At 38.4% G+C, this 15,615-nt stretch overlaps 2 protein-coding genes across 3 annotated transcripts; one reads left to right on the forward strand and one right to left on the reverse strand.

The window, feature by feature from the left end:
* Positions 1 to 3,094: 3,094 nt before the first annotated feature.
* On the forward strand, positions 3,095 to 14,359 carry LOC122672052 (nucleolar protein 56-like). Its single transcript, XM_043869561.1, has 3 exons — positions 3,095 to 3,358; positions 3,700 to 3,870; positions 14,337 to 14,359. Exons 1-3 carry the CDS (start codon positions 3,115 to 3,117, stop codon positions 14,357 to 14,359), a joined length of 438 nt encoding a protein of 145 aa, XP_043725496.1. The 5' UTR covers positions 3,095 to 3,114.
* On the reverse strand, positions 5,302 to 10,534 carry LOC122671521 (ultraviolet-B receptor UVR8-like). 2 transcript variants are annotated; one of them, XM_043868786.1, is made up of 6 exons: positions 10,176 to 10,534; positions 7,406 to 8,112; positions 6,964 to 7,313; positions 6,397 to 6,798; positions 5,901 to 6,285; positions 5,302 to 5,739 (listed from the first exon to the last, which is right to left on the reverse strand). In XM_043868786.1, the coding sequence occupies exons 2-6, from the start codon at positions 7,628 to 7,630 to the stop codon at positions 5,509 to 5,511; spliced, it is 1,593 nt and encodes a 530-aa protein (XP_043724721.1). In that variant the 5' UTR covers positions 7,631 to 8,112; positions 10,176 to 10,534; the 3' UTR covers positions 5,302 to 5,508. The 2 variants fall into 2 exon arrangements, with proteins under 2 accessions (XP_043724721.1, XP_043724720.1); XM_043868785.1 differs by having other exon boundaries at positions 10,167 to 10,534.
* Positions 14,360 to 15,615: the final 1,256 nt, after the last annotated feature.

Below are 15,615 nucleotides of genomic sequence, written 5' to 3' on the forward strand. Positions count from 1 at the left end.
TCGACACAAAATCCTTAACCGGAATCCCTGCATGTAATACATGCCAGAAAAAAAACTTTAAATTTAGGATGAATATTAAGCTTCCAAAAAAATTTCCACCATAAGGAACAAGAAAAATCAGAGGAAGGAGAATCAAAGAGAAAATGTGCCACTTTTTTAGTGCTAAACCGACCATCTTTTGATAAAGTGCACCACCATCGGTCAGCAAAAGAAGAACAGGAGATGCAGCAAATATTTTTGACACAATTGGGTACCGTGTCTCGCAACAACCCCATGTTCCAGGTGGTATTATTAATAAACAGACTAACCTTTTCAGGATAGGTCCACTGAGATTCAAAGGGCTTAAGCGTAAAATGTGGGATTGAAGGGATCCAGGGGTCTGTCCAAAATAGGTATCAGTCCCGTTCCCGATGATCCTCAAAGAGAAGGATCAAAGATAATTAAGGATTTTGGCAATACTGTTCCAGACCCAGGATCCACGTTTTACGGCAGTTGCTGGGTCAAAAAGCGAAGTCGAGGGGTAATATCTAGCCTTTAAAACCCTGGCCCAGACCGAATGTGGCTCAATCAAAAGACGCCATCCAAGTCGGCATAGAAGGGCCACATTCTGAACCCGAGCAGGTCGAAACCCCAGTCCACCAGCAAATTTAGGAGAAGACATCTTCTTCCAAGAGATTAAAGCAGATCTAGATTCCTCCTGTGACCCACCACACCAGAACTTAAAGCTGATGGAATCAATCTTTTTACAAATAATATTAGGAAAGAAAAAGCAGCTCATTTGATAAGGAGGCATCGAACTAAGCACAGATTTAATTAGAACACTTCGCCCTGCAAATGACAAGCTGTTAGCAATCTAAGAAGAAAGTCGACCATTAATTCTGTTAACCGACGGCATAAGTTGTTTACTCTTAGCTCGCATTGGGAGCAGGGTGGTACCTAGATACATCGCAGAAGGGTTCATTAGAGGAATTCCTAATATTGCACCAAGTCTACGTTGTTCCAAGGGGGTCACATTTCGGCTAAAATAGAGCCCACTTTTTCACAATTTATTTCTTGTCCAGACAGATCCGAGAAAAGATCTAACACAGCCTTAACAGTGCGAAGATCTTCATCAAAAGCACGACAAAAAATATAAATATCATCCGCAAAGAACAAGTGGGTAATTTCAGGAGCACCTCTGGCAATCCTGATTCCGCGGAACAAATCCAAGTCGCGATAGGCATTTAAAAGACGTGAAAGAACCTCCATACCAATTATAAACAGATAAGGGCTAAGGGGGCACCCCTGCCGCAATCCCCTAGTCCCACTAAACAACCCAAACGGACTACCCTCAACTTTTTATAGAAAACTGGACAGAAGACATTAACATGAGCAGAAACTCACACATGCTATGATCAAAACCCAGAAATCGCATTACCGTGGTTAAAAGTGACCACTCCATACGATCAAAAGCTTTAGACATGTCAATCTTAATTGCCACATACCCCTGTTTACCAGTTTTATGTGATAGAAAATGGAAGATTTCACTAGCCACAGCAACATTGTCAGAGATTTGCCTTCCTGAGACAAGCGCTCTCTAAAAGGGGGATATAAAAAGGGGGAGAAGGGGTTTAAGCCTAAGAGCAACAATTTTTGCAATAATTTTATAAGTAACCGTACATAGACTTATGGGACGGAACTCCCCCTCCTTATTTGCGGTATCCGATTTAGGGATGAGGCATAATAGGGTATGATTAATAGAACTAGGGATAATACGAGAAGAAAAGCAGTTAGAAATAAATTGATAAAGAGGAAATTTAATATCTTCCCAAAACTGCTGGAAAAAGCAGGCTTGAAACCCATCGATACCAGGCGCCTTATAAGGTCCAAACGAAAATATCACCTGACTAACCTCTTCCAAACTCGGAGTATTACAAGGCGAAGGGGGCACCCCCTCAGGAATGACCGCAGGAAAAAGACATTCAACAAAAGAAGCATCCAAGGGATGAGTAGTAGTAAACAAAGATGAAAAATGTTGAGCAAAAACTCGGGCAATAGAACAGGGATCAGTGACACAGGAGCCATCATCAAGAGTAAGAAAACCCACTTTCCTTCGGCGAATGTTATGCTTGGCCATACTGTGAAAAAAGCGAGTGTTACGGTCACCAGAAATAATAAAGTTTTGCCTGGATTTCTGAAACCAAAAATATTCCTCCGCATCCAACACCCAACAAAGTTTAGATGCACAACTCGCCAACTCACACTGTACAGGGGAATCAAAATTCTCCAAGGAAGCATAGGAGGAAAGTAACTGGTCTTTCAGATAGTCCAAATGTCCAAAAACATTTTTATTCCAATCACGGAGCACATTAGAAAATGAGGCTACCCTTCCAGGAAAGGAGTCAGGAGAAGAAACACCCCAAAAGGAAGAACAAAGGGTCGAAAAATTCGGGTGGAAAGTCCAGGCTTTTTGAAAGTGAATTTTTTTTTTTAAAGGAGTTAATATGAGGCACAGCAGTGAGAAGAAGGGGATTGTGGTCAGAGCATACCGAGGGTAATTTCTTAATAGATGTTAAAAGAGAAAAGTTAAGCCAATTAACAGAACAAAAGGCCCGATCTAAGTGTCCCTTAATAAGGCCTGGAGGTTTTTGCCGATTAGACCAGGTAAACCGGTTACCAAAAAGCTGAAGTTCTTCAAGTGACAAAGAACTGGGGGTAATAGACATTTATGGCCATCCATTTTAGTTTTTCTTTTTTTTGATAAAACATCCATTCCAGTTTGAATTGGCCAATTTCAGTGATCTGTTTCAAAAATTTTAAGGATAATTTGCACATACCACTTTTGAGGTTTAAACGAAAGTATGATTGTACCTCTAGTTTTGGATAATTCTACGTATCCCTGAGGTTCACAAACGTTAACACATATACCCATTCCGTTAACACATAGACCCATTCTGTTAGTTTATGAGTAACAACGTTATAAATATGATGCGAACTGACAAAATTGGCCTTGTAAAAAAAAAAAAAACCTGCAGGATGAGTTGCAGGTATCCTTGTAGACAGGGAACCAGAGAGCTCAAAAGGGAAAGGAAAGACAAGAGTCCCCGATATCTCCTACCCTCGTTGCTTTTTGGGATGAAGGCATTTGAAACCTTGTCTCTGTATTCATTTTTCATGGCGTTGTATCTTCTCTACGAATCGGCATCTGGTTATGCTCTTTTTCTAAGTCATGGCATCGATGAAATTGGGCAGAACACTGAAGCTGTTCGGAGCTCTGTTCTCGATCTTAATCGCTTCGGGAAAGTTGTGAAACTAGTAGCTTTTAATCCGTTTGACTCTGCCCTCGATGCTCTCAACCAGGTTACTGCTATTTCTGAAGGTGAGACAGTTGAGCTCTTCATGTTCTTTTTTATTAAATAGGTTTTGAACTTGTTATCGTGGAACGGTCTTCTATTAACTTATTATCATGAACCTCAAAATTTCTCAGTGGTTCTACTTTTCCCTTTTGAAGTTGCTGCAATTTTTGTTGGTGCCTTTGCTGAGTTTCGTAGTGGTTAATGCTTGTTTTTGTGTGTGTGTGTGTGTGAGATCTAGCATTTCATTGTGGTTCCATTGTCTCTGAACACTCTGTGAAAAGGCTGTGCCTGTAGGACATTTTTTATGCTTTACGTATTAGTAAGTATAAATGTTTGAATATTTTCTGGTTTGCCGGGGTTTCAGGGCTTTTGACTGAGGAGCTGAGGAACTTCTTGGCGCTGAATCTCCCAAAAATTAAGGCAAGTAAAAAGCCTAAATTTAGTCTCGGAGTTTCGGAGCCAAAGATTGGGTCACATATTTTTGAAGAGACTAAAATTCCTTGCCAAAGCAACGAGTTTGTTCTTGAACTTCTTCGTGAGCAGAGATGTGCAAGCGACAGTGGTTCAGGATGAGTTGCAGGTGATGGTGGTTCAGGGGAGTTCAAGTGCACCGTTAGGGCAGGGGTTAATTTTTGAGTGAACAGATCCAGGGTTTGCAGAAGAGCAGAGTAATGGTAGGAGACCACCCTGCCAAGTTTTGGGCAGGGGTTGATTGTTAAGTGAACAAAATCAGGATCGGTTCCATGGTGTTCCATACAAGGATAACTGCAACTCTTCTTCCCCAATCAATTTGGGGAAATGAATTGCAGGTTTTTTTTTTGTTTTGTGCAAGGGCAATTTTATCATGTTAGTCACAAATTGACGAAATGGGTGTATTTGTTAACGTTTGTTAACATCAGGGATACACAAAATTATCCAAAATTGAGGGTTATAATTATACTTTCGTTAAACTTTAGAGGTGATATGTGTAAATTACCTATTTTTTAAACTTGAGTGAACTTAAGAGGGCTAGTATTCATCTTATGGGAATAAGCATCTCATCCACCCTAGAACAGCAACAGCTTCAACCGATGGAATGCTTAAACACAGATGATTGCTGCTTATATGCAAAGAGTGATTCAAGATTTGGTAATTTTTTTATTTTTTATTTTTCTGAGGGTTCGGAGTCTAGAACACATTCGAAAACCCAATTTATTTCTATTTTCTCACTTTAGAATACATTCTGAACCCAGAATGTATTCCAAGAATTTATACCAAACACAGCCTAAAATTAAAAGCCCCACCCAAACTTGCCACTGGATGCCAAGGAAGGGGTGCAGTGGCTGGAACAAGATTCCTATAGTCACTCTGACTTCATATCATTAAAGTCTGCATAATCCAACATTTTTATAGATACATTGAATTGGTGGCAAGGCTTACAATTTGGCTGTTTTTACTCCTACTAGCCAGGGTGGGAAACTTGGTTTAATACCCACTGATTGGTTAATGGCTGGATCAAGATTACTTTCATCAATGGAAATGCAGTTTTTTCATCATCTATTAGATTTTCTCACTTGGACTTTTTGTCATTCAAGTCTGCGATAATCCAACATTTGCCTGTGGAACTTGGTATAACAACTTCCTGATTGATTAGTGGACACTGAAGAAGATAACAAAGCAACTATACTAAACCCAAAAAGGAAAAAAATGAAGCCTAAATAGTAAAGTATTATTCATTGATCACCTTACCATTGTTTTTTCGTGTGATGTGGGACTTTGTGTGATATTTGCAGCTGCTGGTTGTGTTTCTCTTCTTCAATAATTTCTTTTAAAAAAACAAAACTCCATTCTCCATACTTGCTTTTGCCCTGTGGATGGTAAACAATGGGTTCTCCCACAATATGTAGAAGAAAGAATTGATTAAAGAACATAAGTAGTCAGTCAAAAATGCAGGGAGGAGAAAATTTTGAAAACTTGACCAAGCATGTAAAAAATAGAGAAGTGTTTCTTTCTATATACAAAAATAAACAGATGTATCGTTTACTTCTTTCTATATACAGAATAAACAAGTAAATCTGCACTAAAACAGTTGTATCATCGATGCTGATGACGATGCTGATGCCAATGAATCATAGTGAAACTACTCAAGAGGGAGGCAGTGAGGAAGAGGATGTAGACAGGAAGTCATTGATAGTTAACTAAGATCAATATCAACACACTCTGGATTCCCCCTCTCACTCTGGTCAAGTTCTACACCCAGCTGACCTTTGTCACCCGAACCAAATGCATACAACTTTCCTGATTCGGTGAGTGCAAAAGTATGGGCATTCCAATAAACAGCATTGGTGAGGCTGATTTGTACAAAACGCTCCTCCACTTGCTTCAGTGAAGTCACCAGCTCTGGGTTCAACACATGCCTATTTCCCTATTGACCAGTATCAAAACACAACCAAAACATGATTCATCAACTCAGATGATATAAGAACGTAATTAGGATTCCCCCTTCAGCATTCTAATTGATCTACACTGGCTAATAAGACAAACACAATTAAACTACCACAATCAATAAAGTAGGAGAATTCAAACCTCTCCATCGGCCCCAATATGGTGTCCGAGACTAGATGATTCGCCACATCCAAATGAGTACACATCACCACTTTCACACACTACAAAAGTTGTGTAGTCCCCAGTTGCAACATGAACAGCTTTGACCTTGCTTAAACCTTCCACCACCCTTGGAACCATTTCACACTCTTCGTCCCCATGACCCAAACATCCATAACGCCCCCAACCCCAAGTGCAGACTCGTCCATCCTGGCCCACTACAGCAGCATGCCAAGCACCAGCTGCAACCACTATTGGTTGAAGATTAAGATCCTCAAATTGTTTTATCAATCGAGGGTACCTCTCGTCTGTCCTTGAACCATGACCAAGCTTTCCCCCTAAACCGCACCCCACAGAGTATACAGACCTAATAATGCATGAAAATGAAATAATTTCCGAACAATCATCTGAAAATTCAGAGAAATAAGTAACTTTAGTTCATAGGTGACAAGTAATTACTTAGTACTGGCATACTTACATGCCACTAGGTTGACAAGCTAGGGCTAGAAGGTAACAATACCCAGCCGCAATTTGCACCACAGGTATGTGCTCCAGATGGCCTAACAGAGGATGTGGCTCTTGATCATTTAGTTCAGTTTGATGACCAAGCTTGGTGTCATTGCCCCAAGATATTGTATAGACCCTGCCCTCCCTAGAGAGAAAAGCTGTGAAGAAATTTGCAATCGCAGCCTGAACAATAAATATGTCCTTTAAGGACTCAACAGGTTGTGGGGTGGTAACACATTTAGATCCTTCGCCTCCCGATTCAGTTTCTCCATCAAATTCCTTTCCAAATGAATACACCCTCCCAACATCACTTATCAGCATTGTCCTACCAACCCCAACTGTCGCTTGAATAATTTGAATTCCTTGCAAAGATCTGTAGAGTACCAACGAGAATCTGTTCAATCACTGTTCCTTGCCATGTCTGCTCTTCATTTGCTTATTTAAATAGTTTTCTCGTTTTTTTTTTCAAATATACTGGATTATAGAGGTACGCCTTTTTTTTTAACTGGATTATAGAGGTGTGAAGGAATTAATGAACCTGATTTGCCGAGGCCGCCATTCCTCTTCTAATGTACCATGCCCAAGTTGGCCCGTGCTGTTAGACCCAAATGAATACACTGCACCTTTTGATGTCACAGCAATGCTATGACCTGGGCCTGCAATTGCATGTGATTTCTCCCTCCTGGTACATGCTTCTCCAGCCAGCAGAAATCTTAAGACCAGCTTCCATGAACCCCCACACCTATGCTTCAGAAGATCTCGTTCCTCAGTTGTCATTGGCTTAAATATGGCTCTCTTCTGGCACATATCGAGAGCAGCCAACTCCGACATGGATAGGCCAAAATCAGGGGCAAAATGTGCTGGTTGCCTGAAGAAAGAATATGTTGCCTGCAATAATATCCACAATAATCAGCAGCATTATCAATTCTAATGTAAAATGAGTTTTTTGTGCTCAAATAGAATAGAAGAGAGCAACTTGCCTCAAGTTTTGCAAGATCTCGAGGGTCCATATTAAAACCTGTGAGGACATGGAGAACGATAGAAGGGTTGGCAGCCAAAGGGAATTCTCCAGGGATGGATTCCCCAAAGCAATGGCGTTGTTGGCGCTGAAATGCAAGTAATGGAGGGGTAACAATAGTAGCAACCGGTTGTTCGACAATGTTATGGTATTGTATGGATGGGGTTCCACCCCCTGTTGCAGTCATGGGCACTGCTAGAGCTTGCAGTGCCCGAACTAAGCTGGGTATAAGAGATCCAAATTACAGAACCAGAATTGTAATACTCTCTTCCCACTGTCACAAACTCTTGAAAACCATCTAAACTCCACAGTTCCTTTTTTTCTTTTTCACTTGATCAAGTGGCTTAGCCAGAAGAAACGACAAAGCTCTATTACAAATTGATCATCTATTTTCTGTCGACACCGCTTTATTTAGAGCAGAAGGAGTAACACAGCCAACAAATTCACCTTTTGTAACAATGAGGAATAATTTCCAATTCTCCATTTAGATTTAGTGTGTCATATAATTACTCATTTAAGCATTTGATGGTGAGTAGGGTTTTGTTTTGTTTTCATCGATTACAAGAAACCCGCTGATGTTTGATTTATTTCAGACCCAGCTAATGACAAGGAAAGCACAGAGCCAGATCTCAAGTACTGGGGTGAATGAAATGATCAACTGTCGCAAACCTGTAGATACAGTGTTTAAGAGAGGATTAACAAAGATCGCAGTCAGTAGAAGCAACGCATCGATGACCTGAAAAAGGAAAAAAATCAGAACATAAAAGTACCAAAGAGAGAGAGAAGAAGGGAAAGTGTCACCCAGATCATTTATTTGAGAGCACAGTTGCTCAGGCACAATAAGAGTTCCAATCAACCAAGAGAAATAAACAAGCAATCAGAGAGAGAGAGGAGAAATACTACCCACAACAGAGGATTTTTCTTTCTTCAGTTCAGTATAATAGACAAGGACTGAAGATATTAAATCAATAATCAAAGGAGCACAGGCCAACATACAGAATCTAAATTGTCACATCTAAGATACAAATCCAATATCAATCAAATATTTCAATCAATGATTCCCTCAAGGCTTTCAACAACAGAACAATCCATTGACTGCCAAAACTGGAAAATTTTCCCACATCTAAGATACAAATCCAATATTTCAATCAATGATTCTCTCAAGGCTTTCAACAACAGAACAATCCATTGACTACCAAAACTGAAAATTTCCCCATTTTACATTGTTGCTCTCTCTCTCTCTCTCTCCCTCTTCAAAAGGCATTTGGAGAAAAAAAAGGTGCCCCAAACACCTGAAGGAACAAAATTCTCTGTCACACATAAAGTCACATTGGCAGTAACTAGTGCAATACACATATGTCTGTCTCAAAGATCTCAGGTTTTCCACAAACTCAGCTATGAATTACATTGAACAACCTTGGTCAAGGGACTTGACTCTGTCTGAAATTTGGATCCAGCAATTTGCAGAGGGTAAGGTTTTTATGCCAGAATGGGTTCATACTGCTTCTAAATTAATGATGTTTTATTACTTAAGAGAGAGTAACAATAAAATAAAAACAAAGAGAACAAAAAAAATAAATAAATTAAGACCATCATGATGCCCATACTCCAAAAGCAATAAAGCCGCAATGGGAAATTGGGGATCCTCAAACTCTCCGAGAAAAGTATGAAAAAGGGGATAATAACTGAATCTAATATTTACAAAAGATCAAACAGCCATGAGAGCTTGATAAAGAACAGCAACTGTGATGAAACGTGGTGCTTCAGGTCAAGCCTCAATTAGCAAGAGCTCTCTTCACCACTTTACCAAATGCTGCAAAGCCGTTGCCTTCAACCTTCAATTAGGTTCAACTAGGTTGGTCGGGACTTTATAGTTTCCTGTTTGCTTTCAGACTAGGTGATCAATTATTTTGGACCTACCAGATATTAAATTGAGAAACAGAGTAATTATTGACAATTTGACATCTCATAAGGGGAAGAAAAGAAGCTATACAGGAGTATAAAAAAGAAAGCTTGAGATCTGAAGAAGTATCTTTCCAGCATGGTTTTTCCAGTGAGATAAACACAAGTATTAAACATGATGGTGCAACCATGGTTTCTCCAGTGAGATAACTAGCTAAAATCTCCCATAACGAAATCTTCCCCACCCCCCCCCCCCCCCAACAAAAAAAAAGAAAGAAAAAAAGAAGGAAATATGGTTTGCATGTACGTAATAATAGACCCAGTGCACAGCTAAAAATGGAAATTAAATTGCCCAAAAGATTTACAAGCAAATCGCATTCCAATAATACAGCCATGAAACAAATCCCGCCTCAGGCGGAAAAAAAACAGAACTTGAAACAAAAAAAATCCAACTCTAGTCACAAATTAATGCAAAACTTCACAGAACAAGATGATCTGATTATTGGGTAAATGAACCAATAATTAGTTTGCACCAACAACAGAAGGCACTCATATTAAGAACGAAACGTAGGATAGATTATCGAAAAAAAGGGGGAAATTGAACCCCCGCCAAAAAAAAAAATTTCCTGCAATAAACAAAGCACACAAGGAGCAAAACTCGAGATGAGCAATAAGATATCCATCTAATTGTCGAGTAATATTCAAAACCAAACAAAGAAAATCAACATATAAATAGAAACACAAGATCGGAGCTACCCCCGCGAAAAAAGGAGAAAGAGTAAGATCATGCCAGATATGAACTAAAAAAAAGAAAGATCTACCTTTGTTACCTTAGAAATGTCCGGAGATAACGTCCATCTGTCACTGAGACACCGATCTCTATGAGTGTGAGGAAATTCCCTCAAACACTTCATTTTGATGATCGCAAAAACGCTACCAAGTTAGATAGAAGAAGACGAAATCAGGAAGAACACACCAAAAAAACAAAAAAGTGAACTTGCTTCACAGAAGATAATCAACAAGGTTGCTCAAGTCGAATTCCTTCTAAAAGTCACTACAGAGGTTGAGAATTGAGATTTCCGTGCATGTTGCAGTGTCGCACCGCTTCCCCTAACTTTTAATCCTTATCTTTGGTGGCAAAGGATTTCTGCTAATGCTGGTTTCTTCCTGTTCATGTTTTATTGTTTTCGCTGTCGCTTACTAGACGTTTTCAAAAGTTATAAAAAAGCAGGATTTTTTTGTTTTTTTGTTTTTTAAATTCCCGGTAAGGATTAAAACGCACAATCAGGTGTAAGACTAAATAGCACCAAAAACCAATGTGTATTTACAGGCCTACCCTGTAATATTACCAAACCAATACGGAGCTAGGGGTGTCAATCGGACCGATCCGTTTTTTGGTCAAATTGAAGCCGGTCCAATAAGAACCGTATCAGTTTTGATTGATTTCGGTCGAGTTTGATTTTGGGATTGTATATGATTAGGTTAACGGGGTATTATCAGTTTGCTATCGAGTTGGTTCGGTTTTGGTTTATTCATATATGTAGGAGATGCTCGCGTGTAGCCTCTGCTAGCACCTCCCCCTCTCTTATCTATCTCACTACCCACATTAAATGACCTCTGCCCCCTATTGATTGAACCGATAAGGAGTACTCATTGGCTCACACTTGCCCATGTATCCTTTGTTATTAGGCGTCATTGATCTATGGCGATTCGTATCAAGTTTCAAGGTCACCAATCCCCGATACCATGCACTTAAATCATGATTAGCGTGGTACCTCAACTAGCTTTCTTTCGTGTTATTGCCAATTATATTGACTCATAAAAAAAAATGTGATACAATTTGACAACAAAAACTTGGTCGTGCAGCACACGCCATCCCTGTGCCTAGACATAGGATTACGTGTAATGACCATTGCATCTCTGAAAGATGAAAATGCCTAGGGGTGCTATGGTCATTTTGCACACCTCTATGCTGGGCACAAGGGTAGTGTATACTGCACGACCAGGTGGCATTCTCTTTCATTAAAAAAAAAAAAAACAAAAAAAACAAAAATATGTTTAACAATTTCTCATGGTAGAAGAAATTCAAACTCACTGGCTTGTCAAGTTGAGCACTACGCAGGAATTTAGGAATCCGTATCAGGTATGGTATCCGAATTCCGCTCATACTGCATGGATTTATCCTTGGTTTCATTTAAATTTTTTTTTGACTTTTTACCCTTAATCTATACTAATCCACCATATGATCAGACAGGAATCGATATCGATGGATTAGGCCAATCTGATACGGATTCCTTGAACCATGGCCCTAAGAAAGTAAAGATAGACAAAGTGCCATAAATAAATGATACAAAAAGGGAAAGAGCCTTTGCGTGACGAGTCACCCAAGTAAGAACAGGTTTTTAAAGGTTTTGTAATTGACTATTTTTTTTAATTGACTCTCTGAGTTGACCATATGTCAAATTTTATAATTAGATTAAAAAATGAAAAATATGCGAGCACTCCCATGTGTCTATGTTTCTCTCCCCAAAACTCTTGTTGAGGTATCTCTTCATATTTTTTAGGAGGAGAGAGATGGATTTTAATCCTCTCTAATTTCTAAAAGTGTGCAATGCGGCAGTGCTACGTAGAGATGTTGACACCTGGCAGCTCGGACATCCAACGGTCTGAGTTCAACAAAAGTCAATGAGCTCGGACCGTTGAATATCCGAGCTGTCAGGTGTCGACATCTCCACCTAGCACTGTCGCACTGTGTACTTATAAGGAATTGGAGAGGATTATTCCTCGGAGAGAGATAGACTCAGGACAGAGTTTTTTTCCCCTTTAAAATATATTGTCCATGTTTTGCGTGCACTATCTTTGTGGCCTTGGGATTTTCAATCTATCTTGTGGTGCCACTATCCACAAAATTTAATCCCAATCCAATCTTGATTTCTTGAATCTTGACAGCGGAAGGTTGCACATGCGCAGTGGCCAATGGGAATGTACATGCAAGCATCGCTTTGAATGGGATTTTGGCATGTCCATGGAAGCAACGTGGACCGCATGGTACTTTTGCACATTTCTTTGTCTAAACACATAAACCATGCCGGCCACGCGACCAAGTAGAGTTTTTTTCACCTTCTAATTAAAATTTTTATTTTAAAAAAAATACACAATTATTATGAGATTGCATTACATTAAAGTAGAATTATTGATAAATTAATAAATAAAAAAAACTGAAATCTATCACAATGTTTGTCATGTGGCAGATTAAAAAACTTAAGTCTACACTAATTGGGCCATATTGAGCATCAAGGGAAAAATTACACTTTTTTACCGACACTCCCAATCCATATCGATATCAGTTGATAATGCCAATTCCTTGATCCATGTTGATAAATCCAGGATTACCAAAAGGGTGAATAGACAACTTAAGAGGTGCATGTACGAATATAAAAGCATAAAGGGAAAAGGGTCGGCACGTCATCAAGGTGCCCACCCTGTGTCTATCTCTCTCCCACCCCATGGAAGCATTACCCTACCCTTCCCATCCCACCTAGCCCATTGGTCAAGGTCGCTCGGATATATGGAGTGGACGGCATGCCCAATCTTTGCCCAAAGGTAAATAATTAAATTTGATCTAGCAATTTAACATATGGTTATTCTAAATCATTTCCCAAATATCCAATATTCAAAATTGTCATAAACCATTTCACGTGACACAACTAGATCCACAAACCAGTTAAGTTACATGATCTAGGTAGGCTAGGAGACTTTCACAATAGAAACGTACTCTTATAGTTTTTCTTTTAATTTCTTTATATTTTTTTCTTTTCTTTTAACCATAGTTGGAAAATCAGGTTTTGATTACACTGAGTCGTAGTCGAGTAAAATTTTTGGAAAACTTGGTCAAGGTAAAAACTAATGAGACTCAATTATAAATTGTCTGAGTCAGATGAGACTCAGTATTTTTAATTGAGTCATGATAGACTTACCGAGTTGAGAGTCGTTTTTTCAAAAACCATAAAGTTGATTCACTTTGAAACTAAGTTGAGTTAAATAGTAAGAAACCCTCGACTCCTCGTTTCCCTTCATTTGATCAATGGTATAAAATCAAAATGCATTGATATGTGCTTCTTTGATTTTTTTTTTTTCTTCTGATTTTATTAATTTATGTCAAAAAAATTATTACATTAAAAATAAGAAAAAACGTGACTTAACTTGATCGGGTTTGACAAGACCAAGTCATTAGATATTTTTGAAAAAAACGAATTGATTCATAAATCTAGTTTTCCAACTATGCTTTTAACCACTCCACTTATTTGTTTGGACTAAATTCTAAAAATGAAATGAGTGTGGGGTTTTATCCTTCCAACTATCAACCCTCCCCTATCCAAACAAGTTTGCCATGCTAACAAGAAAACATGGCCTCGTGACAGATTTAATGTCACCACTAATCGTTGCATTATTATAACTTTTTTTTTTATATAATAATTGCATTATTTATAAGTTGTTGCGTCTATAATATTAGAAAATTATCACCTCAATTTGTCTGTTTGTCAATTTCCTCAATTCCTCTAATAGAAGGAGATGGACGTCATTTGAGCAGTGTGTTCGGACAATGGATAAGATGATCATTTTCGCCCCTATTAAATGGAATTGAGAAAATTGAGAAACAGACAAATTGAGGGGATAAAGATCCATATAATACCCCCATTGTTTTTTATTCTCAAATCCCAAGGCTTGGTTTTTGTTATTGTTTAAATTCTCAAGGTTTTCTTGCGTGATTCTTTTCCTACTTCCTCGAGGTGAGTGATACCATGGGACCAATGTCACGTCACCCAGGCCCATGAATAATTACATACAATATATAAAAATAAAGGGGGAGGGATCCCTATATTACTGCTTGCAGTGTTGGATGAGTAAAGGAACACTCGGAGGAATCTTACAAAAACGGTAAAGATTTTGATGACAGATCAATATATCACATTATCAACCCGATATGTGAGGGGGTGTGCAATTTTATTTTTGAGTTGATATTTTTTATAAAATAAGAAATTTATTTTCCCTTGTTGCTACTACAATATACATCAATCGATATCATTCACATGACACCCACATATTTAGCGTAAGAGAGAAAAAGGGTGGGGAAGATCCATGACGAAAACTATTTACTTAATTAGAAGACTTATGGAAAATTTAGAGATTGCAAGAAGGATCTCCATATTGTCTTTATTGACCTAAAAACTTATGATAGAGTGTCCAGCGAATTAATCTGACGAGTATTAGAAAAAAAGAAAAGAAGTGTTTCAAGTAAATATGTGGACATAATTAAAGATATGTTTGATAGTGCAGTACCAAGTATAGGAACTGTGGGGGGGTGGGGGTGGGGGGGTAGGATAGTGAATTGTCAGCTACAATTGGGTTACATCAAGGATTAGTTTCAAACCCTTATTTTTTTGCGCTTATCATGGATGATTTAATCAGAGAGATTTAAGATGAGGTTCGTTGGTGTATTTTTTTTATTTTTTATTATGATACTATTTTGGTGGATGAGATAAAAGCAGGGATTAATATCAAATTAGAGTTATGAAAATCAACCGTGGAATCAAAAGGTTTAAATAAGTAGAACGAAAACGAAGTATAGCATGTAACTTTGATTACACTAGGATGGATACTGAGGTAATGAAAATTAATGACAGGGAGATTCCGCAAAGTGATTATTTTATGTATTTTAATTCAATCCTAAATAATAATAAAAAATGTGATATAAAGGATGATATTTCATAGAGAATTAAAATAGATGGATGAAGTGGAAAGATGCTCTGAAGTGTTGTGTGATCAGCATATTCCTTTAAAACTTGAATCAAAATTTTATAGGACAGTCATACAACTGGCTATGATGTATGGTGCGGAATGTTGAATATTTAAAAAGATATAGCCGATCCCATTTAGTTGGGATAAGGTTTAATTGTTGTTGTTGTAAAGAAAAAGGGCGTGGGATCGTCATTGGGCTGCGTGGTCCTTACCCCAGTGTGGGGTCAATGGGAACACACGCAAGGGCATTGACAGGGGGATTTTTCATTTTATAAAGGGTGGGGCTGTCATTTGAAGGGGTTACATGCAACAAAACAACATTCTTTCTCCAAAAAAAAACAGTAATAAAAAGCTTAGTTGAAAGGGAAGTTACACCGTAGACTGAATAATAGCAAATAGGAACATTTTTTATGAGGCTAATATTTCATTTTCATTTTTTACAAATAAAAGAAGTGCATAATGTCGGAGTGC

The sequence above is a fragment of the Telopea speciosissima genome, chromosome 8, assembly GCF_018873765.1.
Source record: "Telopea speciosissima isolate NSW1024214 ecotype Mountain lineage chromosome 8, Tspe_v1, whole genome shotgun sequence".
Lineage (NCBI taxonomy): Eukaryota > Viridiplantae > Streptophyta > Magnoliopsida > Proteales > Proteaceae > Telopea > Telopea speciosissima.

Coding starts and splice junctions, on each gene's coding strand:
- LOC122672052 (XM_043869561.1), top strand. CDS start 3,115: ATGAAGGCATTTGAAACCTTGTCTCTGTATTCATTTTTCATGGCGTTG. Junction 3,359..3,699: donor GGTTACTGCTATTTCTGAAG/GTGAGACAGTTG, acceptor CCGGGGTTTCAG/GGCTTTTGACTGAGGAGCTG. Junction 3,871..14,336: donor GTTTGTTCTTGAACTTCTTC/GTGAGCAGAGAT, acceptor CCGATATGTGAG/GGGGTGTGCAATTTTATTTT.
- LOC122671521 (XM_043868786.1), bottom strand. CDS start 7,630: ATGACTGCAACAGGGGGTGGAACCCCATCCATACAATACCATAACATT. Junction 6,286..6,396: donor GCTTGTCAACCTAGTGGCAT/GTAAGTATGCCA, acceptor ATGCATTATTAG/GTCTGTATACTCTGTGGGGT. Junction 5,740..5,900: donor ATATTGGGGCCGATGGAGAG/GTTTGAATTCTC, acceptor ACTGGTCAATAG/GGAAATAGGCATGTGTTGAA.